Source organism: Gymnoscopelus microlampas, assembly GCF_963454915.1.
Source record: "Gymnoscopelus microlampas genome assembly, chromosome: 15".
Classification (NCBI taxonomy): Eukaryota; Metazoa; Chordata; class Actinopteri; order Myctophiformes; family Myctophidae; genus Gymnoscopelus; species Gymnoscopelus microlampas.
The window spans coordinates 47,260,883-47,286,143 of NC_139952.1; the positions used below are offsets into that span (position 1 = coordinate 47,260,883).

General features: G+C 46.5%; 1 protein-coding gene across 1 annotated transcript in view; it reads right to left on the reverse strand.

Moving 5' to 3' along the window:
* Window positions 1-25,261, reverse strand: part of matcap2 (microtubule associated tyrosine carboxypeptidase 2) — a 38,947-nt gene that overhangs the window by 8,715 nt on the left and 4,971 nt on the right. Inside the window, exons 4-5 of the mRNA XM_084080543.1 lie at window positions 14,289-14,432; window positions 10,200-10,332 (exon numbers count right to left, since the gene is read on the reverse strand). Of these exons, the coding sequence (XP_083936669.1) occupies window positions 10,200-10,332; window positions 14,289-14,432 (277 nt within the window). The remainder of the gene's footprint in view (window positions 1-10,199; window positions 10,333-14,288; window positions 14,433-25,261) is intronic.

The window sequence follows — 25,261 nt, forward strand, 5'->3', positions numbered from 1 at the left end:
GTTTTCATTTGGGGTTAACTGTTGGGTTTGGCTTGACTCTCTCAACCATATGACTAACCTAGTATACCATAGGACTACGGACAACCACAGGACTAAGAGCACGGGGAACCCAAACCATAAGGTGAAGCACGCTAGGAGTCCCAACGTGAGCCCGAACCCCAGTGTCCTTAACGCTGACATGTGGGCTAAAGCAGCGGTGGCTGAGGCGCTGATGGCGATGCCTGACACGTCGAAGAAGAAGAAGACAACGTCACCGAGGACAGCGACGGTATTCACGACGGCGTCTGGCGTGAGGACAACATGGCCGCCCTGGTCATCGGTAAAGTCGCGTTTCAGAGAGTCGGCGGTCTCGGCGGTCACAAAGACGGAAGGGATGTGTATCTTCGTCCACGTCCTGACGTCCCAGGTGTATCCCATTCTGATCAGACCGCCGGAGGACGTATGGTTGACGCCGTGAACGATGGCGGCCCCGTACCCGGCCCTCTGGGCGTTGAGGACCTGGACGGGGAAGCCGCAGAGGTCGGAGCGCTCGACGAGGGCGATGAAGCTGCCGTTGTCGACGCGGGGGGGCGGGGCGACGGGCTCACAGGCGTTCTCCGGCTGCTGCGCGGCGACGAGGAAGCCCTTCTGTCCGAGTCTGGGCAGGAGGGAGCCGAAGAGCGCCGATAGACCGTCGAAGTTCCTGCGTCTGTCGTCGGCCGAGTAAGCGGCAATGTCGCCCTCTACGGGCGACGGCAGGTTGAGGACGGAGAGGAGCAGGACAGCAACGATGACGTTCTGTGTGGTCGACAGCATCGTTATGAGCTTTGTTCTGTAAACTCTGTGTAGAACAACGTTATGAGCTTTGTTCTGTAAGTCTGTGTAGAACAGCGTTATGAACTTTGTTCTGTAAGCTCTGTGTAGAACAACGTTATGAACTTTGTTCTAGACTCCAAGGGAGGTTTGACATCAGAATGAACGCTGCTACACGGCGCTCACTCATTTATATATCCCCAAACTCTGCCAAGTTGAGGCGTCACAGCTGCAATCTGATTGGATGACGGTAGTATTTGGATGCCGATACGGATAACATCAGGGATCTCCATATATGGGCATAAAAGGGACACGGACAGATCTGCTATTTTTTAATAGCCAAAGCTAAGTGGTTAAAGCGATTATGACGCTATGCTAACTGATTTTGCTGGGGACCCCCTGGCACTCCCCCCAACCCCCAGGGACCACTGGTGATCCCCAGACCACTGGTTGAAAACCACTGATACAGCAAAGGTCGTCGGCATCGGGAGTCAAACCCACGCTTTGGTATGACTCGGCCGGGGGATTGAACCCCCGACCTCCCAGTCTCAGGGCTGACACTCTTAACCACAAAGCCACTATCTGGGAGAACATAGAGAGGAGGGGTTTAAGGAAATGCCGCCCCCGGTTCCACCTCCTGGTGGTCCACGTTCTGCCCACACAGGGGACAGGTGGTCTTCCTCATGCCGGTCAGCCAGGGGTCCAGACACCCACTGTGGTAGGCGTGGGAGCACGGCAGCACCCTGAGCGCGTCCCCTTCCTCGTACTCCACGAGGCAGATGGAGCACACGTCGTGCGGGTCCCCCGTCTTATACTCGTGGAACTGTTTCTTTCGCAGCTCCCTGCTTCTCCGGGCGTCCGCCGACAGCCTCAGATGAGTTCTGAGGAGCAGGAAGATGACCAGGTAGTGTACCAGGACGAAGAGAGCATCCAACACCAACTCTAATAACCACCCGAACATCGGCGCAAACGCTACCCCTACCATGGTGAAAACTAACAGGGTTAACAGGTTTTCATTTGGGGTTAACTGTTGGGTTTGGCTTGACTCTCTCAACCATATGACTAACCTAGTATACCATAGGACTACGGACAACCACAGGGCAAAGAGCACGGGGAACCCAAACCATAAGGTGAAGCACGCTAGGAGTCCCAACGTGAGCCCGAACCCCAGTGTCCTTAACGCTGACATGTGGGCTAAAGCAGCGGTGGCTGAGGCGCTGATGGCGATGCCTGACACGTCGAAGAAGAAGAAGACAACGTCACTGAGGACAGCGACGGTATTCACGACGGCGTCTGGCGTGAGGACAACGTGGCCGCCCTGGTCATCGGTAAAGTCGCGTTTCAGAGAGTCGGCGGTCTCGGCGGTCACAAAGACGGAAGGGATGTGTATGTTCGTCCACGTCCTGACGTCCCAGGTGTATCCCATTCTGATCAGACCGCCGGAGGACGTATGGTTGACGTCGTGAACGATGGCGGCCCCGTACCCGGCCCTCTGGGCGTTGAGGACCTGGACGGGGAAGCCGCAGCGGCTGGAGCGCTCGACGAGGGCGATGAAGCTGCCGTTGTCGGCGCGGGGGGGCGGGGCGACGGGCTCACAGGCGTTCCCCGGCTGCTGCACGGCAACGAGGAAGCCCTTCTGTCCGTGTCTGGGCAGGAGGGAGCCGAAGAGCGCCGATAGACCGTCGAAGTTCCTGCGTCTGTCATCGGCCGAGTAAGCGACAATGTCGCCCTCTACGGGCGACGGCAGGTTGAGGACGGAGAGGAGCAGGACGGCAACGATGACGTTCCGTGTGGTCGACAGCATCGCTATGAGCTTTGTTCTGTAACTCTGTGTAGAACAACGTTATGAACCTTGTTCTATAAACCCAGTGAGGTTTGACATCAGAATGAACGCTGCTACACGGCGCTCACTCATTTATATCCCCAAACTCTGCCAAGTTGAGGCGTCACAGCTGCAATTTGATTGGATGACGGTATTTGGATGCCGATACGGATAACATCAGGGATCTCCATATATGGGCATAAAAGGGACACGGACAGATCTGTTATATTTTAATAGCCAAAGCTAAGTGGTTAAAGCGATTATGACGCTATGTTAACTGATTTCGCTGCACTCATAACGCGGCACCGAGTGCCGCGCTATGAGCTTGTAGATCTGCTATTTTTGAAAAATCGTGAAAAGTTGTGCAAAACTTTGAATACATATATATATACATTTTTTTTTTTTTAATATTTTTTGGGGCTTTTATGCCTTTATTTGGACAGGACAGTAGGCTGACAGGAAATGGGGAGAGAGATGGGGGGGGAGACATACAGCAAAGGTCGTCGGGAACGGGAGTCGAACCCGCGACACGCTGTCATGTTAGATTACCAGCTTATGTGGTATGCGCCTGGACCTCTAGGCCAGCGGACGACCCTGAATACATATTTACTTTTAAGCGAACATTTGTAATTCAAATCTTTGCTTCTGGGGGTCCCTGGAACTAGATATTTGAGATGGGGGTCCGCGGCCAAATACACCACATTTTAAGGGGTCCTTGACATGAAAAACCATGTCAAGGACCATTGCTGTAGAAGAGTAGAGCTCTCTGAATGAGCTGTGCCCCTACCATGGTGAAAACTAACAGGAGGAACAGGTTTTCATTTGGGGTTAATCGTTGGGTTTGGATTGACTATCTCAACCATATCACTAACAGAACATACCATAGGACTATGGACAACCCCAGGCCTAAGAGCACAGGGAACCCAAACCATAACGCTAGGTTGAGGACGGAGAGGAGCAGGATGTTAGCGATGACGTGCCGTGTGGTCGACAGCACCATTATGAGCTTTGTTCTGTAAACTCTGTGTAGAACAGCGTTATGAACCTTGTTCTATAATCCCAGTGAGGTTTGACATCAGAATGAACGATGCTACACGGCGCTCACTCATTTATATCCCCAAACTCTGCCAAGTTAAGGCGTCACAGCTGCAATCTGATTGGATGACGGTAGTATTTGGATGCCGATACGGATAACATCGGGGATCTCCATATATGGGCATAAAAGGGACACGGACAGATCTGCTATTTTTTTATAGCCAAAGCTAAGTGGTTAAAACGATTATGACGCTATGCTAACTGATTTTTCTGGGGACCCCCTGGCACCCCCCCCCCAACCCCCAAGGACCACTGGTGATCCCCAGACCAGTGGTTGAAAACCACTGATACAGCAAAGGTCGTCGGCATCGGGAGTCAAACCCACGCTTTGGTATGACCCGGCCGGGGGATTGAACCCCCGACCGCCCAGTCTCAGGGCGGACACTCTTAACCACAAAGCCACTATCTGGGAGAACATATAGAGGAGGGGTTTAAGGAGATGCCACGTTCTGCCCGCACAGGGGACAGGTGGTCCTCCTCATGTCGGTCAGCCAGGGGTCCAGACACTCACTGTGGTAGGCGTGGGAGCACGGCAGCACCCTGAGCGCGTCCCCTTCCTCGTACTCCGCGAGGCAGATGGGGCACACGTCGTGCGGGTCCCCCGTCTTGTACTCGTGGAACTGTTTCCTTCGCAGCTCCCTGCTTCTCATGTCCAGGTAGTCCACCAGCATAAAGAGAGCATCCAACACCAACTCTAACAACCACCCGAACATCGGCACAAACGCTACAAACGCTGCAAACGCTGCCCCTACCATGAAGACTAACAGGATTAACCGGTTTTCACTTGGGGATAACCGTTGGGTTTGGCTTGACTCTCTCAACCATGGGGTTAACCGTTGGGTTTGGCTTGACCCTCTCCACCATATGACTAACCTAAGAGCTAAGAGCACGGGGAGCTCAAACCATAAGGTGAAGCACGCTAGGAGTCCCAACATGAGCCCGAACCCCAGTGTCCTTAACGCTGACATGTGTGCTAAAGCAGCGGTGGCTGAGGCGCTGATGGCGATGCCTGACAGGCCGAAGAAGAAGACAACGTCACTGAGGACAGCGACGGTATTCACGACGGCGTCTGGCGTGAGGACAACGTGGCCGCCCTGGTCATTGGTAAAGTCGCGTTTCAGAGAGTCGGCGGTCTCGGCGGTCACAAAGACGGAAGGGATGTGTATCTTCGTCCACGTCCTGACGTCCCAGGTGTATCCCATTCTGATCAGACCGCCGGAGGACGTATGGTTGACGTCGTGAACGATGGCGGCCCCGTACCCGGCCCTCTGGGCGTTGAGGACCTGGACGGGGAAGCCGCAGCGGTCGGAGCGCTCGACGAGGGCGATGAAGCTGCCGTTGTCGGCGCGGGGGGGCGGGGCGACGGGCTCACAGGCGTTCCCCGGCTGCTGCACGGCGACGAGGAAGCCCTTCTGTCCGTGTCTGGGCAGGAGGGAGCCGAAGAGCGCCGATAGACCGTCGAAGTTCCTGCGTCTGTCGTCGGCCGAGTAAGCGGCAATGTCGCCCTCTACGGGCGACGGCAGGTTGAGGACGGAGAGGAGCAGGACGGCAACGATGACGTTCCGTGTGGTCGACAGCATCGCTATGAACCTTGTTCTGTAAGCTCTGTGTAGAACAATGTTATGAACCTTGTTCTATAAACCCAGTGAGGTTTGACATCAGAATGAACGCTGCTACACGGCGCTCACTCATTTATATCCCCAAACTCTGCCAAGTTGAGGCGTCACAGCTGCAATCTGATTGGATGGCGGTAGTATTTGGATGCCGATACAGATAACATCAGGGATCTCTATATATGGGCATAAAAGGGACACGGACAGATCTGCTATTTTTAGCGGCGCTAGCCGCTCTATACCTTTAGGTATAGAGCGGATATTAGCCCTCTATGCCTGGCTTTTGCGTCAACGTTCTGATTGGTCAGGCTCGCCAACGTTCTGATTGGTCAGGTGCGCCAACGTTCTGATTGGTCAGGTGCGCCAACGTTCTGATTGGTCAGGTGCGTCAACGTTCTGATTGGTCAGGTGCGCCAACGTTCTGATTGGTCACTATTCATGACATCACTATGTTACTATTCATGACATCACTATGATGTCATGATTGGTCAGGTGCGCCAACGTTCTGATTGGTCAGGTGCGTCAACGTTCTGATTGGTCAGGTGCGCCAACGTTCTGATTGGTCACTATTCATGACATCACTATGTTACTATTCATGACATCACTATGATGTCATGAATATAGAATTAGATGTCTATATAAACAATGACTAAATAAACAATGAGTAATATCTAGAAATATCTAATAATTTCATTTTATTATTCATTTGGCTAAAGTCTCCTTCTAGGTAAGTTATTTAAAGTTAGATCCTCAATTTAACTTTATCTGTCCAAGATTCTTCCAATGGAAGCCTTGAAATAAATTGACAGAGATTTAATATTGTTTCTCTAGTAGAAACAAATATCTATGACAAAATATATCAAAGGCGCCGCTACCTTCACACAGGTGTGATTTTTTAATAATAATATTAATAATAATTAATAGCCAAAGCTAAGTGGTTAAAGCGATTATGACGCTATGTTAACTGATTTCGCTGCACTCATAGCGCGGCACCGAGTGCCGCACTATGAGCTTGTAAATCTGCATTTTTTTTTTAAATCGTGAAAAGTTGTGCAAACCTTTGATACATTTTTTAAAAAATATATTTTTTGGAGGCTTTTATGCCTTTATTTGGACAGGACAGTAGGCTGACAGGAAATGGGGAGAGAGATGGGGGGAGACATACAGCAAAGGTCGTCGGGAACGGGAGTCAAACCCGCGACACGCTGTCATGTTGGATTACCAGCTTATGTGGTATGCGCCTGGACCTCTAGGCCAGTGGACGCCCCTGAATACAAATATTTTTAAGCGAACATTTGTAATTCAAATCTTTGCTTCTGGGGGTTCCTGGAACTAGATATTTGACCGGGGGCGACGGGGCGACGGGCTCACAGGCGTTCTCCGGCTGCTGCACGGCAACTAGGAAGCCCTTGGTCAGTGTCCAAACCTCACTTATAGGGGGCGGTCACACCGCCCCCCCAAAAAATTAAAACCAATTTGACTGATTTGATAAAGAATCTCCTAACAATGATGTCACTGGTAGGCGGTTGAGCATTAGTGAGGGACCAATTATATGGAGACAGGTTGAAAACGGGCGCTCAGTTGGCGCAGTGGTAAAGTTCCTGCCCCCCCCACCACCACCACTACAGAGGTTGTGGGTTCGACAACAGCAGTGACAACACACAGAAATGTGTGTGGAGAGGAATTAATTGGCATAACGACTAAATTGGGGAGAAAAAGGGGGTAAAACACAATTGGCTACTCTAAATAAATAAACCATATGTTGAAGACCTGAAGCCGATTCTACAAATGTCTCCTGTAAATCCCAACAGTATTCTGAAAAACATATGTTTCTATATCAGTGGTGCTCAAACGTTTTCATGTCAAGGACCCCCCAAAATGATATGCATTTGGCCGCGGACCCCCATCTCAAAATATGTTGTTCCAGGGACCCCCCCCCCCAGAAGCAAAGATTTGAGTTAAAAATGTTCGCTTTAAAATAATATAAATTCATTTAACACACATTCATTTGCACACATTTTCTCGACGTTTCAAAAATAGCAGATCTACAAGCTTGTAGCGCGGCACTCGGTGCCGCGCTACGAGCTTGTAGATCTGCTATTTTTGAATAGCCAAAGTGTAAAATAATGCTTTTTTTAGCTCAAATAAAAAAATGACACAGGTGCGTCCCAGGTGAGGTCTCAATGGGTTAAAGCTATAATCCGTACATTTGATGTGTGTTATCTCCCTCTCTCGCTGTGGCGGACAGCAGTAAACAGACAGCCATACTGACGCGAAACAGCACACAGAACACAGGTGTGATACTAATGACTGGTCAGGTTGAGTTCCATTCAGGTCAAACAGAGTCAAGGCGCTGCTCACTGCTGCAAAGGCCGCGCTACGCTAAATGGAACAGAACCTTCATTAGTGTCATTGGTAGAGCCTGTACAACAGGATGTAACGTTACACCTTCTGCAACAAAGATCCAAGATAAGACCAGATACTTGGCGACAACCAGTTGTTGCCAGATTTTGTGAAAGAGATAAGCAAAACAGGTCTAGGAAAACAAGCCCAAAAGAAGCGACAATTAAGGTCACACGGGCACTTTAAACCTTTATACATAGGCTGTTTGAAAGATTCCTAGTGCGTGCACACACGCACACACACACTTTTTTCTTTATATTGGTAGCCAAGCTGTAAATGACATTTCATGTCTTGTTTTTAAAGGACCCCCAGTTTTATATGCATTTGGCCACAGATTTGATACACTTTGTTTTAATCATCTACACTGTGAAATCAATCCTCGGTGTTAATTTAACTCTGGAGAGCATACAAATGGAAACCAATGGGCAGGTCCGTTTGTATGCAGCAGACCTCCACCACCCCAGCTACCACTTGTCGTGAGTGTGTGTGTGTGTGTGTGTGTGTGTGTGTGTGTGTGTGTGTGTGTGTGTGTGTGTGTGTGTGTGTGTGTGTGTGTGTGTGTGTGTGTGTGTGTGTGTGTGTGTGTGTGTGTGTGTGTGTGTGTGCGTGCGTGCGTGCGTGCGTGCGTGCGTGCGTGCGTGCGTGCGTGCGTGCGTGCGTGCGTTTGTTAAAAACCCCAGTCTGTTATTGGGCTCGTAGAGGTGGGGAATCACAAGGACCTTCACACGTGCAGCACGCACGCACACGCACACACACACACGTGCACTCTGCAGTGTGATATATTCACAGTATATCAAGGGTCTTCAACGTTTTCAGCCCAAGGACCCCCTAGTTGAGAGAAAAATGAAGCAGGGACCCCCTACTCTATATTGTATAAAATTGAGTTTCAGATCAAACTTTTTTGTTTACTTGGTCTGCTCTTTTTTCCCTCTACACCTATACCTCTTTGCCAAAAGTAGCAGAGCTTGCCTTGTAGATCTGCTATTTTTGGCTAAAGTTCTCTTTAGAATAGGGATGCTAGGGTTCAAGTGGTTAATGTAAAAAAAATATATATATATATATCACACAAAGATTTTGGGCGGACCCCCTGTAGTAACTCTGAGGACCCCCTAGGGGTCCCGGACCCCCTGTTGAAGACCCCTGCAGTATATCATACATGGGCACCTGGTGGCCACATCATGCACCCCACCTTCACTTAATGCGGCCCGCAGGTTAATATTGGAATACTGAACATGACCCGCTTAAATAACTTCAGTCTATATTAGTAGCTTAACGACTAGTATTAAAAGTCTATTGTCTTTTTTATGTCCAATGTATTTGTATTTAAGTTCATAAAGTTAACATAAGTATAACTAAATGCATTTGAAATTAAATAAAAATGTTACTTTTCAGGATTCCAATCAAAAAATGGCAAAAAAAAAATCATCAGCATTTCAATTCGAAAATAGCAAAAATAGCAGATCTACAAGCTCAAAACGCGTCGCAGCGCGACGCGTTTTGAGCTTGTAGATCGGCTATTTTTTGCTACTTTTGTGCGACATACTCGAATGGCGAAGTACGGCATTAATTTACGGAAAAAGGTTAGAATACGGAGATAGGAGGTGTCTTGCCCTCTGACAGTATATGCATAGTGAGTGGCCCTTCGGAGTGAGTGCGGGAATGTAGTGGCCCTCTCTGCATCATCAAAGTTGCATCACCGCTGCAGTAATTGCGAACGCGGAAGGAAGCCGCGCCTCCGCCCAAGTGGAGCCTACTATGAAACTCGGCTCGGCTTGTGTCTCTGTCTGTCTGTGTGTGTGCAGTATGTGTGCAGCCGCGCCCCCATGTCACTCACGCTCTCATTGGCTGCCCCCATGTGACTCACGCTCTCATTGCCTGCATGCACTACAGCAGGGGTCCTCAACAGGCGGACCGCGGTCCGTTTCCGGACCGCGGGGCACCTCTCTGTGGACCCTGGGAAAATAATAATAAAAAAAAAAAAAAAAAAAGTTTTTAAATAACTATAACCCTAACCCTAAAACCGAATTAAAGTAAGAAAAAACGGGGGGAAAAGTACCCGAATCCGTCCAAATCCGCGAAAAAATCGCGCGCGCGCTTCGCGCGCGCGGGGGGCACACGCGCGCGTGCATGTGCGGACCCTAGCCTTATTCAAAAACGGATTTGTGGACCTTCAAGATTTGTTGTTGAGGACCCCTGCACTACAGTGTGGCTGAAATTCGCCTGTGCCCCTGGGTGACTAATTACACTCCTCTGAGAAAAATATAGCAGCGACAGTCAAAAATAACACATCTACAAGCATCTACACGAGTTCATCTATTGGGATATCTAAGAATTCCATGTCATTTGTGCATATTTCAGGCCGGATGGCAAGTAATTGCTCATTCCTTTCTATTCTTCTTATTGTTATTTTCGAGCTGCGTTCGCTTCCAGCGTTCGCGCGTCTTACTTGTATATACAGTACTGTGTGTACCCACCGATCTCGTGCCGCAGCATGCCTTCCAGCCAGTGCTCTCGTGCGGTGGAGATGTTGATGGTCAGCGTGGGTCTGCAGTTCACCACCGTCATGGAAGCCCTGGACAGCAGGTCGTCCGTCACGTTCACCACGATCTGTGTGTCGCGCACGCACGCACGCACGCATGCACGCGCACACGCACACACACACACACACACACACACACACACACACACACACACACACACACGTTTGTTTTTTCGACTGTGTTCAGAAGTTCTGTGGAACGGGTTACTGCAGTGGTTCTCAAACGTTTTTCTTGTCAAGGACCCCCAAATTGATATGGAAGTGGCCGCGGACCCCCATCTGAAAATATGTTGTGACAGGGACCCCCCCAGAAGCAAAGATTTGTGTTAAAAATGTTCGCCTTTTAAGAAAAGAAAAGATTTGCACACATTTTCGAGATTTTTCAAAAATAGCAGATATACAAGCTCATAGCGCGGCACTCTGCATGCATTTCTGGTTCTTCATCTCGTAAAATCGGGGCGTTTCAAGAATACTTAAGGGCGTGTTACTTAAATGACGCTTGGTTTCAGCCGTCAGATTTATCAAAGCTCCGACCAAATGTACGCTAGGATTGGCTGAATAAGGTCCCTTTGATAAATGCCACTTGGACGTTGGCCTACAGGCAAATTTAAGGCAAAAAATTAAGCCGTTGATAAATGAGGGCCACTGTTTGGGAGACAGTGCTGTAATATCACTCCCAGTGTGATAAAAAGCATTTACGCTGCGTGTGAACGTGCTCACTGGGGAGAGACTGAACGAGTGTATCATTAACTGAACATAATTCTCCTGCCTGCTATAATGAAAGCCATTAGTTCAGGCATACTGCTGCACACCACCAGGCGTCTATTATATATCTGCCATAAACGCTGTGCAGTGGTTAACATGATTAATGTGGAGGTGTAATTGCCCAGGTGTGCCACTGAACAAACGGACTGCAGGACGGCAGAGTGACTTCAGACAATTCAATTCAATTCATTAAGACCAGGAACGCATCTGTGTCATTTTGTGTTCGATTTCTTTGGCTATTCAAAAATAGCAGATCTACAAGCTCATAGCGCGGCACCGAGTGCCGCGCTATGAGCTTGTAGATCTGTTATTTTAGAAAAAATCTTGAACATTTTTTGCAAATCTTTGAAAATATATATTTTTAAAGCAAACATTTTTAGCTCAAATCTTTGCTTCTGCGATTATATATATAATATATATATATATATTCTTTAAACTTATGTTTGCTATAATCAGTGGTTCTCAAACTTTTTCATGTCAAGGACCACCCAAAATGATATGTATTTGGCCAACTAAATATTTTGTTCCAGGGACCCCCCACCCCCAGAAGCAAAGATTTGAGTTCAAAATGTTGTTTCAAAAAATATATTTAAATATTTCCACAAATGTTCAAGATTTGTTCAAAAAAATTATAATATTTTCAAAAAAATAAATTAAAAATGACACACACACAATGACTCCAAAATGACACACAGATGTGTAACCTCAATGTGTCGTCATGGCATCAGCCGCAAACAAATCAGTCAGCTCCATATATGGGCACACAAAAGGGGGCATACCCATGTACGGGCATATACTGATGACATCAGCGATCTCCATACATTGTCATAAAAGTGACCCAAGGACTGACAGATACAGAGATGCTGTTGTCCAGAGCCACAGGTCCGACAGCTATGCCCATATATGGTCACGTGCATGCCATATATGGGACCGACCGACTTCAATCTCGCGTTTTGCTATTTGTGAAGAACTAGACGTTCGGGCCGCTACGCGGCCCGAACGTCTAGCGTGACGCGTCGTTCACTTTGCAGTGCCACCTTACAGGCACCTCACAGTGTGAGAGAGAGTTTTGTGCTCTCCTAAATCCACGGCAGGCTTTGAAAGTACCCACTTCAGAAAGAGGTGACGTGCATCACCTCTCCAATGACCAAAACCCACTTTGTGATTACTCAGACCTGGTATGGCAGACCTGTGGGGAGTGTGCAGTGGTGTACAATGTGAAAAGATAGTTGAAATCGCAGGAGATGAAGTTAGCAGTTTATTTGTGTAAAGGGTGGATAAGAATGAAATGGTGTGAAAGACAGTGGCGACGTCGTCAGGTCCACAGGTTGTCATGGCAGAGCCTGCAGAATGGGAGAAAAGGAGAAGGCAGGAATCACCTAAGTAGTTATGATGAATGGGCCTAGTTTATAAGTATGATTATGAGCATTTATGACTCTTTCTATGGTTATAGATTATTACTATTTATCATTATGGAAGCCGTCGAACTGGTGCGATCTGACGGCATCCTAGAATTTATAGGTAGGATGTGATGTCATGCTGTCGTGAGATTACGTCACACTGGCGTTGTGTCCATATTCGGGACGACCGTCTCATCGTCATCGTCGTCTTGGTAACAGGTTGGTTTGTTGTGATGACATACTGACATACAACCGATATACTGACAACCGACATGGCGCAGGATTCAAATTGTAAGGTAGATGTTGAAAATGAGGGTTATCTTGACAAGATAATGACATAGAACTGTTGAAAGTGGTTCAGTGTGTTCTGTGGGTTTTATAAATATTTGAAGTAATAAAAAGTACTAATTACATTACATTACATTACAGTCATTTAGCAGACGCTTTTATCCAAAGCGACTTACAATAAGTGCATTCAACATAGGTAGGGAACGAAACTACTAATCACCAGAAGTCTTAAGTGCATTTCCTGCAAAAACAAGCAACCAAGAGTATACCTAGCGCCAAGGTAAAAGTGCTATATATCAGCTACCTACTTTCTTAAACAGATGAGACAAAATAGCAAAATCACTAATATACTAACAGGAGCATGTGACTAAATAATCACTACATTGGAACTGGAACACATGGCAGGTTATTTTTTCCATCCCTCCTTCTCCATGTATTATCTTCATGTTGTACCACATGTTTAAATCTTACTCATAGAGTACAGAAGTCCTGACGTCACTCATTCGTCCCCAGGTTCGTAAAGTAATGTCTCTATGGAGAATAACATTGGGTCATCATAGAATCGTCTCATATAAGAATTGTGTTCCAAAAATAAACAAACTGTCTCTGCGATATTATCAGGGAGGAGGTTCTGTATCGTTTATGATAGTCAGTCACTTATATTTGATACAGTCTGTTTCTGGCGAACATTTAACTCATTCGGCGGAAGTAACATTATCGTTTTCTCACCGTCAGTTGATGCTTCAGCTTCATATCCATAAGAGTCAAACCGCCGGGGTCATTTGTTTATTTTTGGAACACAGTTCTTATTTGACGCGATATTAAACACGTCTATGGGGATTCAGAACGGGGGTGGAAAACGGAACACGAGGTACGATGTGTAAACTACGTCAGACTTCGGTGCTCTATACCTCTCCCATACAGCCCTCCTTCTCTCTTCATGTTGTACCACATGTTTAACTCTTTAAGACCTGAGAACGCATCTGTGTGTCATTTTTAGATTTCGTTGTGCTATTCAAAAATAGCAGATATAAAAGCTCATAGCGTGGCACTGAGTGCCGCGCTATGAGCTTGTAGATCTGCTATTTTAGATTTTTTTTTTTGTGCCAATCTTTGAATATATATATATATTTAAAGCGAGCATTTCTAGCTAAAATGTTATTGCTTCTGGGGATTCTACAAATGTCTTCTAAATCAGTTTAAAACAGTTTTCTGAAACACTTATGTTGCTATAATATCAGTGTCAGTGTCAGTGTCAAGGAGCCCCACAGCGATATGTATTTGGCTGCGGACCCCCATCTCAAAAAATTGTTCCAGGGACCCCCAGAAGCAAAGATTTGAGTAAAAAACAATTGCTTTATAGATATATATATATATATTCAAAGATTTGCAAAAAAAAAACACGATTTTTAAAAAAAAATCGCAGATCTACAAGCTCATACCGCGGCACTCGGTGCCGCGGTATGAGCTTGTATATCTGCGATTTTTTGAATAGCCAAAAGTATAAAATATGGATAAAGTGGTTACACAGATGCGTCCCCCGGTCTTAAAGGGTTAAAGGTTTCTCTCACCTCTCCCACACAGCCCTCCTTCTCCATGTATTTCTTCACGTTGAACCAGACTCTGCTCTTGGTCAGCAGGTTCCCTCCGGTCTCCTGCTCAAACTTCTCGTAGTTGCCGTACTTCTTCAGGGCCAGCTCCATGATCCTCACCGCCTGCCGGACCACACACACCATGTGTTTTAATGACATCCCAACTCTGTTGGAACCTATTTAATTACGTCTAATTTAAAGTCCTTAGTATGACAGGTTGATAGGTTTGAGATTTGTAGTGCGCAGTGTTGATTTCGTCGACTAAAGCGAAAAATGTTGGTCGACTACCTTTTTTCACTGACGAAAACTAAATAAAAACAAAGCTACAGTATGATGACTAAAACTAAGACTACATATATTGACAATTTCATCAACAAATAAAAACTAGACTAAAATGTTAGTGAGGGACTATAGTGGAGAAGAGATCCAGTAGAACTAAAATACTAAAAGTCATTTTATGTTTGGTTGTGCTCGGGTGTTGTGCTCTGAAAAGCTGATCTACAAGCTCACAACGCGTCGCGCTGCGACACGTTGTGAGCTTGTTATTTTCAGCATGCAACCGAGTGTAAAATCAGCCATTAAGACGCCATAAAGGCACCGCCAAAATACATTATAGTCGACTAAATCATTGGTTCTCAAAGTGGGGTCCGGGGACCCCCAGGGGTACTTGAGGGGATGTCAGGGGGTCCACATGATTTATAGGAACCAAATGGACCCTTATGGGTCTGTAACTCTGAGAGTGTACAAATGGAACCAGATGGACCCTAACGGGTCCATCTGGTTCCATTTGTACACCCTCAGAGTTAAATTAACATTGATTTTACAATATGAATTGGGGTCCCAGGGGTATAAATGCCATTAAATGGGGGTCCGTAGCCTAATGCATGTTAAACTGGGGGTCCTTGAAATTAAAATGGTTGAGAATCACTGCTAGAGAGCCGTAAAAACCTTCTCTTATGGGGGTCCCTGGCTTATTTTTTCAAATGGGGGTCCGTGGGGTAATAAGTGTCAATTTGGGGGTCCTTGACATGAAAAAGTTTGAGAACCACTGGACTAAATCAACTGTAGATTTAGTCGACTAAAACTAGACAAAAACTAAAACATTTCAGATGACTAAAATAAGCTAAGTGGAATTTTATTCAAAGGCTATGACTAAAACTAAATCAAAATTTGCTGTCAAAATCAACACTGGTAGTGCGCCCCCCCCCCCATCCTTACACTGGCCCAGGGTGCAGTCCAAAGAAACAGAAAATAAGGAGACAACACTATAGATATTTATGCTCAGATAATATCTTGCTACCATAATTGACGGCCACAGTCATGGAGTGTACACGAGTGTATGGGCTCAATGGCCAAGCAGACACATGGCCCAACTAACTCCACATTTTCCCCCAAAATTCCTCAATATTCTGCCTGTCAAACCAGCTGCTTCGCATCCCATCACTGTACTTGCAGGATGTACAAATAATATCAAACGCATTATGCTCCAATACTTATGCAAATCACTTCACCCACTCAAAATTCACGTCCGGGTGTTTCTTTTCACCAGCCAATCATCATGCACCTTCCCTTTCACGTTGCCACGTCCGTTGCCACGTCGCGCTGACGTACGCTAAACAAGCGCTGCCGTGCGCACTATGCGAACGAGCCCAAAGGCGCGCAAAAATAAGCCGACCATTGCTTAGACACAAAGTCAGACCTGGCAACGCAGCCTACGCCAATCATGTGTGAGAGATCTACAAGCTATGGGGTAGAGACGCCGTGTGCCATGCACCGTATCTTAGCAACAACGAAAGCGCTCACTCTCATTGGTCCTGTCACGCTACGAGCAGTTTCCAGACAATGGCATCGCAGAGAGCTTGCTGTAGTGTTTACATATATCTATGGCTGTAGCCATCAGTCAGTCGCAGCGACGACGGACAGGGCGCTGTGATAGTTGCCATGTAGCTAACGCTAACGTGGTTGTCATACCTGCAGCGGCTGTGCAATCACTTTGTCAACAATATTCGTGTGGTGAATGTTATTATTGCTGCTCCGTTAGTCCATTGTAGATGATGTATGTTGTGGTATGTAACGTAATGGCAGGACCGCCCCGTGCAACGCACGTTTAGGCTGCATTATGTTGTAATTTCAGTCCGATTAGGGCAGTGGCTATCCCCCGCCCCCCCCCTACATCATATTTGAACTGGGGACCCCCCCATTTTGTTTGACTCCGTTCCACAAGTCAATATTGTGAAAATAGCAGATCTACAAGCTCACAACCCTCACATTGAGAGGCGTTGTGAGCTTGCAGATCGGCTATTTTCAACATGTTTGCCTCTTTCTTATATTATTTGACAATGTGCCCAATGTTTTATAGTATAGTTTGTTGTGTGTGTGTGTGTGTGTGTGTGTGTGTGTGTGTGCAGTACTGTGCGTCTTCTGATTATTAAAAGACGCATCCAACTCACCATTCGTGTGTCCACATGCACTGTTGTGCAAACACACAAAAACAGCCGCCATCTCCACACACATTCCTTGTGTGTGTGTGTGTGTGTGTGTGTGTGTGTCATTTTGACCAGATTGTCGCCATTTTGACCAGATTGTACAGGGTCACACATTTCCGTATAACACCCGCCACCGAAAAGATGTATGATGACTCATTGTATTATTATTTGATTATTAGATAATGATTATACATGCCCCATGATTATTATAAGATCATATATCTTAATCAAAAATTATAATCATATGATATAATTAATCATCATAACTTATTAATACTCATAATAAAATAACAATATTAAATAACAATATATTGCCCATTTCCCCCCAGCCATTTCGCCATTTAGATATGTATATATATATAGAGAGAGAGATAGATAGAGATAGAGAGATAGACAGATAGATAGATAGATAGATAGATATCCAGTAAAGTGCAGTACTTGAGCACATGTAGTTATTTACTCACCTCTGTAATTTAATTCATGACTCCCAGGATCCATTCTCTTTTGGACTCCTCTTAGGACATGCTTATGTCTCCTACAGACTACGATAGGCTACTTTACAGGTCACACTTGGACCATTGATAGGCAGGAATAGGCAGCTTTAGTTTTGTAAAAGGTGTGAATGGGCCAGCCAATGTATCACTTCAGTAACGTCTATTGGCTGTGTCTATTGTTGTCGGAGCAGAATTCATTTTCCTGGCAAATCTTCACTGACCGGGCCATGGCCCCACTAGCCCTCATGACGCTACGCCAGTGATCGGCGCTGCCAAGTGGTCTCTACGTGGGCGTGGGCGCTGCCGCTACGTGGGCGTGGACGCTACGTGGGCGTGGGCGCTAGATGTGAGGCCGGCGCAGCCGGCCGAACTTCTAGTTATACTAATGCTCAATACATATACAGTATTTATTTCAATCCATCCAAGGTTTGGTCTGACTGAAATAACTTTTGGGTCACATTTGGTTCTTTCATGTTTTATCAGTGAGAGAGCTGTACTGCACTGGGTGTCACTATTATGACCCAGTTACACTAATGACCTGTCAGTTACACTAATGACCTGTCAGTTACACTGCTGACCTGTCAGTTACACCGCTGTCCTGTCAGTTACACCGCTGTCCTGTCAGTTACACTAATGACCTGTCAGTTACACCGCTGTCCTGTCAGTTACACTGCTGACCTGTCAGTTACACTGCTGACCTGTCAGTTACACTGCTGACCTGTCAGTTACACTGCTGACCTGTCATAGCCTGGGACCAGACGAATCTGCGAGTGCCAAAAAAAATGCACTCTGCAATTTGGGTCTGGCACCGCTCCATAGAGAATCCATTTCCTCTCCCAGAAGACGTGGGGCACCAATCAGGGCCCAGTATTCGAATATGGGCGACTGTAATTGGTAGTTGGTTGTAGGTCTAACCAATTGCGTCGAGGGTAGTCTCGCGTTACCAGACTGTTGCCTCCCACAATTTACAAATGTTTCCGGCATACAGTCTGGGACTCGGAAGCTCTGATCATGTGTAAGGGGAAAGCGGATGCCCCTCCCCTACCCACGTCCGTTTTAGCATTGTGCAGTGGCGCAAAGGAGTCCGACTGGAATCAACGAATCTCATAAACATCGTTTATGTCTACTAGTGTCTTCTTTCACAGTTTTTTCGGCGTTAATTCCATGATACCTTACTCAGTTTTCTGTGATAAACAATCCTTGCACAAATAACATGAATCTACCGCTCCTATGACTATGCTTCCGCCTCGGTTCTGTTTCCACTGGGACAACAGGTCCGCGGGCACCGCGTCGTGATTGGTCGAATGTTTTTCCGGTCTGAACAACTTCCGTTACGCAGCTTTCGGGAAGTGGAGTTCCAGACTCTATATAGCATTCAGAGATTGTGGAATAGTTGTCTGGTGACGCGAGACTACGTCGAGGGCTATTGTTTTGATCCCGCCCCTTGGGAAACAAAACGTCCTCATGGAAGCACCAGACTCATATCCACGCAGTGATATATAGTCTAGCTACGCCAGGCTAATCCTGTCAGTGCTGTAATGGTGACAATAATGGCTTGATGTGGATTCTTTCTTTCTTTCTTTCTTTCTGCTGCTGATTCCCCTGCAGCTCACTACTTCAAGTCCACGGCCACTATGCCTATGGATCTGTGCTACTGTATGTCACGCGACCAGAATAGCCTCTGAAAGCAGCCCCCCCCCCCCACCCCCCGTAGAGAGAGGGTCTATTTACAGTGCGTGGCATCTGGGGTACGACGGAGCAGAAACGGGGCTACAACGCTACACTGTGTCTGTCGTCTGTTGTGCAGGAGGGCAAGGACAACCCCGGTGTGTCACACACACGCACGCACGCCCGCACGCACAACGCGTCGTTGTGAGCTTGTAGATCTGCTATTTTCAAATATTTTACTACTTTTACTTTTGGTACTTTAAGTACTTTAAGTACTTTTTGATACCAATACTTTTGTACTTTTACTCAAAAACTCCAGACTTTTATTTGTAACAGAGTACTTCTAAATTGCAGTATTGATACTTTTACTTAAGTAAAACATTTGAGTACTTCTTCCACCACTGACAAACGCACACGCACACACACACACACACACACACACACACACACACACACACACACACACACACACACACACACACACACACACACACACACACACAGACAGAAGGAGCGTGTAAAACAAGAGCAGAGGAAGAAAGGGAACATGAAAGCGCACACGGCCTGTGGATCACTTTACCACAGCGCTTCCTGTTCCTGCACTTCATTCAACCCGCCATCTGTCACCGTCCGTCACCGTTCTGTCACCGCCCGCCCGTCGCCTAGTGTACGGCCCACTGGCCGTGTTGCCGTGGCAGCCGGCAACACAACATGACACCCCATGGGGGTGTGGCTGTCATTGTTCAGACGGTAACCGGTACAGTGGGCAGACTGTACCTGGCTCAACTGAACACAAAGAGCAAATGTAAAAAATAAATAAAAAAGTGCGCACCCAAATGCCTCTTGCTGGCATTCATTCCCCAAAAATAGAAGATAAAAATAGCATATAGATACACACCTTTAACTGCCGGGAAAAAATAAAGTGTCCATGGAACTTAAATCCTAATGTAACGTCCACTGAGCTTAAAATCCATTGGGCTTATTGAAAAATCGATATGTGTTTATAATGTGTTTATAGCCACGTGTCACGTGAAGTTTGACCAATAACTTTGTTGACGTGTCTGACCAATCAGAGCGTTGACGTGTCTGACCAATCAGAGCGTTGACGTGTCTGACCAATCAGAGCGTTGACGTGTCTGACCAATCAGAGCGTTGACGGTGAACACGGACAAAGTCAGGTATAGAGCAGGATCCGCTCTAGCGCCGCTAAAAAGAAAGAGACGCTAGATCATCATTACAAAATATCCATTATAAAATCTTGATGCACACGGATTGCGTCGTCAAGGGCGGTGGTCACTGTCGCTTGCCGTCTTCTTTTCCTTCCTTTATCCCATAAATTAAAACGGCGCCCCCGAGACTCGAGCTCCTTGGTCCGGGCTTTCTGGGTTGCTAGCTCTTTCAGTACCACGACCAACTCTCGCTCCAAGGTAGTCATCCTATCAGACTGGTCGCTAACAGACTCCAGACCAACGAACTGTGTCTCCAAGGCCACAATCTTAGCGTTGGCGTTATCATTAGCCTGTTTAATTTCCGCCCTGAGATTATCAACCTGGGTCTTGATCTCGACCGACTGGCCTCCACCTTGTCGAGCAATTCCGTCCTCAGTGTAGCGATAGCCTAGCCTCGCGTGGCCAGACAATATCACACGACACACTGCGTGGATATTAGTCTGGTCCCTATCAACGATAGATTTTTTTCCAAGGGGCGGTTACAAAAAGATCCAAACGGACTCTATTGGTTAGACTTAAACCAATCAGAGCAGTGCTTCCTTGTACGAACCAATCAGAGCAGTGCTTCCTTGTTGATAAGCCCGCCCACATTTGAATACTGGGCCCTGGTTGGTCCCGAACAACCTCTGCGGGAGAGAAATACATTCTCTATGGAGGGGGGCCAGACCTAATCTGCCGAGGGCTAAAGTGCATGCAATTTTGCAAAGGCAGATTCGTCTGGAACCAGGCTAGCGATAGCCTGGAGGATAGCCTCCAGTCCGTGTGGCGTTAGCATTCGAGTTAGCTTTAGCCGGTGTAGCACTAGCACTCAAGCTAGCTTTAGCCGGTGTAGCATCAGCATTTGAGCTAGCTTTAGCGTTGCATCTAGGCATCGTAGGCTGCAGTTTTTACGACGAAGGCAAAACCAAGGAAAAGTTCTCAATGTCTCTGTTGGGTGTTCTCACACACTTTGTGGCAAGTTTGTGGCTAAACTGGTAAATGAATTACATTATGCACAATACCGGTAAGGAGCTCAACCAAAACGTGTCCTCACATGACGCTGCCCCGTAAGTTCTCCTACATGTTAAATCAAGTGTTGCAGAGCTCTTACATTACATGTCTGTTCAGCTTCACATGCACAATGGCTAAACAGATTACAGAGGAATGACGGAGGGGTTGGGAGTCAGGAAGGAATGGGTTCGCTGTCGCCGGGCTGACCGACAGCCTTTCAAAGTTGGAGCAGTCCTCTGGGCATCAATCAGGAACGGATGCGTCTGATGCGGACACTCTCCCTTCTACAATCATCCAATCACACCACGACACACTCAATTCAATTCAAAGGGCTTTATTGGCATGAGAAAACATACGTTTACATTGCCAAAGCAAAAAGCACAATACAACAATACAGCAATACAATCAAAACAAAAAATGTACATTTGAAAGTCAGAATCTTCAATAGATCAATTTCTATGTACCAAGATCACTGGGTGCAAATATAGTGCAGGAATATACACAATGATTCGTCTTTAGGGTGGTTGTGTTCCGTTCGATATCCTTCTCCTATCACAGCAACTCACGAATCTTGCTGCTGTGTTTGCACATTGTTGTACTTCGCCCAGCAGATATGGGAGTTTTTTTCTCTGTGTGTGGTTGTAATCTGTGGGAAGTATGTGTCTCTGATGTCTTGGTACAATGGACAGACGGTTAGGAAGTGTAGCTTCGGTTTTTTTGTGTGCAGTGGGTGCATAGTCTGTCTTCTCTCGGGATACAGGTCTGCCTGTGACGGCCTTTCTCGATCGCAAGACTGTGCTCACTGAGTCTGTACCTAGTTAAGATTTTTCTTTGTTTTGGGTCGGTCACGGTGCTCAGGTATTCTGCCACTGCGTATTCTCTGTTTAGGGCCAGATAGCATTCTAGTTTACTCTGCTTTTGTGTTGCTTCTTTCCAATGTGTCAGGTAGTTTTCCTTTTGCTGTTTTATAATTTTGTTTGGTCCGATGGGTTTTCTATCTCGTGGCTCTGTTTGTGTTTGTGCCCGGAGTTCCATGGCCAGCTGGCTGAGGGGGCATCTCTCTAGAGTTTCGCTGTGTGTGAGTGCTTTGTTATGGAGTGCATCTAGGTCGCTTTCTTTTAGGTGGTTGTAGAACTTAAGTGCTCTCTTTTTTATTTTGATTATGAGTGGGTATCGTCCTAGTTCTGCCCTGCATGCATTATTTGGTGTTTTTCGCTGGGTACGGAGAATGGATTTGCAGAATTCTGTGTGTAGGGTCTCGGTTTGGTGTTTATCCCATTTTTCAAGGTCATGGTTTGCTAATGGTCCCCAGATCTCACAACCATAGAGGGAAATTGGTTCTATCACAGAGTCCAGTATTTTAAGCCAGGTTTTAATTGGGATGTCTATTTTGATGTTTCTTTTGATAGCATAGAATGCCCTTCTTGCCTTGTCTCTCAGGTCCTTTACAGCTTGGTTGTAGTTCCCTGTGCTGCTGATGTTTAGGCCAAGGTAGGTATAGTTTTTTGTTTGTTCTAGTGGGATCGTATTTAGGAAAAATTGATGGTTTTGGCGGCTGGATCTTTTTTGAAATATCATGATTTTAGTCTTAGTTAGGTTCACTGTCAGGGCCCATGTCTGTGAGAATTTGTGTAGGAGATCAAGTTGCTGCTGTAGTCCTTCCTTGGTTGGAGACAGCAGCAGCAGGTCATCTGCGAAAAGTAAGCATTTGATTTCTGTGTTTGCCAAGGGGATGCCTGGAGCTGTAGACTGTTCTAACGTTTTTGCTAACTCGTTGATATATATGTTGAAGAGTGTTGGACTCAGGCTGCATCCCTGTCTAACTCCTCGGCTTTGGGGGAAAAAGTCTGTGTGCTTTTCGCCTATTTTAACTGCGCATTTGTTGTTTGTGTACATTGATTTTATGATGTCATAGGTTTTCCCCCCTATGCCACTTTCCAATAGTTTGTACATCAGACCCTCATGCCAAATTGAATCGAATGCTTTTTTGAAGTCGACAAAGCAGGAGAATAATTTGCTTTTGTTTTTGTTTATTTGGTTGTCAATTAGGGTGTTTAGAGTGTAAATGTGGTCTGTTGTGCGATATTTTGGTAGAAAGCCAATTTGTGATTTGCTCAGGACATTGCTTTCTGTGAGGAAGTTTAGGATTCTGTTGTTGAGGATCATGCAGAGGATCTTTCCGAGGTTGCTGTTTACACAGATCCCACGGTAGTTATTTGGGTCATATTTGTCTCCACTTTTGTGGAGTGGCGTTATCAGCCCTTGATTCCATGTGCTGGGGAAGATCCCAGAGCTCAGCACTATATTTAGGAGTTTTAGTATGGCCATTTGGAATTTGAGGTCGGTGAATTTTATCATTTCATTTAGAATACCGTCTGCCCCACAGGCCTTCTTGGTTTTAAGTGTTTTTATTTTGTCTTGTAGTTCTTTTAGGTTGACTTTTAGGTTGACTCCCACACGCGCGCACGCACGCACACAGGAGAGAACCCTGCCTACACCAAGCCTCTTCATAACCTTCCTAATCATAACACCTACTGGCTCACCTCCCAGTGAGGAGCCCCCACTGGGAGGACATACTGTTGTACCCTACTGGCTCACCTGCCAGTGAGGAGCCCCCACTGGGAGGACGTACTGCTGTAACCTACTGGCTCACCTGCCAGTGAGGAGCACTCACTGGGAGGACGTAGCGCCAACTCCTTGCATTCAGCATTCACCCCTTTATTGTCTCCGCCAGTATGGTGGAGAGTATGTTTTCGTCTCCGTCCTTCCGTGTGTGTGTCCGTCTCAGCCAAGCTAACATTGGTGAAGGCTTCACGTGACACGTCTTGTTTTGTTTTGTTCTTCATGGGCTCACCGTTTTGTTTTTCATGGCTGCCAGTTCCCATCTGATGTTGTGAGTGAGTCCTGACTGTTCCAGACCGTACTGAATAACTGCTAGTTTACATAACGTCTTGAGACTAGGATTAAAGTCTAAAATGTACAGGTCATCAGCGATTACGGGCTCTTCTTCATGTCCTTCAAAGAGGATGATACGATCTCCCACCACACAACTGCACAAATGATGAAACCCTGGACCCGGGCCGTCCCCCTTGGGCTCAACTTTCTTCCAGGTGAAGGTCTCTGGATTGAATTTCCACAGATCATTGATAATCGGGTTAACAGGAAATCTGGGCAGCCTTCGTTCCAAGAACGGAACAATGTCTTTCTCTCTTCTGCGACAAAATATGTACGGCTCTCCATTGTAGGCAAAGGCTGAATGATGATGAATTTCTTTTGGAAAAGGATTTGCAGAAGACATGCTCAGCCAGCAGTTAGTCTCTGTGTCGAACAATCCAGTATCGCATAAATCGCCCTCAAATACAAACATCTTTGTCCCGATGATGGTGGCAGAGAGATTACATCGAAAGTATGGTGTGTTAATTAAAGACCAGACCATTGTGGTGGTGTCCAACTTGCACATATCATTACTGAGCACAAAGGAAAGATTGTTCCTTTGAGTGTCAAATCCTCCACAAATATACATGACCTTCTCCAAGACACAGGCTGAGTGAAAGATCCTCCCTTTTTGAACAATCCCAGAATGCTTAGCCTTGAACCATGTGCGGGTGTCCACATCAAATGCATAGAGTACATTGGAGAAAGGAAAGTCGTGATTCCCTAAATGGCCTCCCCAGATGTAGGCGGTATCTTCTATCAGAACAGCTGTGTGGTTACAGAGACTGGGGGGAACTTCAAGGGGACATTCTTCTCTCCCAGTTTTCACTGGGGGCAACGTCGTCCAACGCAATGACACTGTGTTCAAGATGTGCACAGCAATTTCATCACTGTTGTCGTGCTTGAAATATCCCCCAAAGGAGTAAACGTTGTGTCCCACCAACACAAGAGTTGCTGAGCTTTCGTATGGTTGTACTAGAGTGCCAGTACGACACATGTGCACCGCCCAGTGGAGCATTCTGTACACCAGCAACTCTGTAGATTCAAGTAGATTAAAGTAACATTCGATACACCAGCAACTCTGTAGATTTGAGATTAAAGTAACATTTCATATATCAGCGACTCCATAGCTTTCCCTGTAAGATAATTAC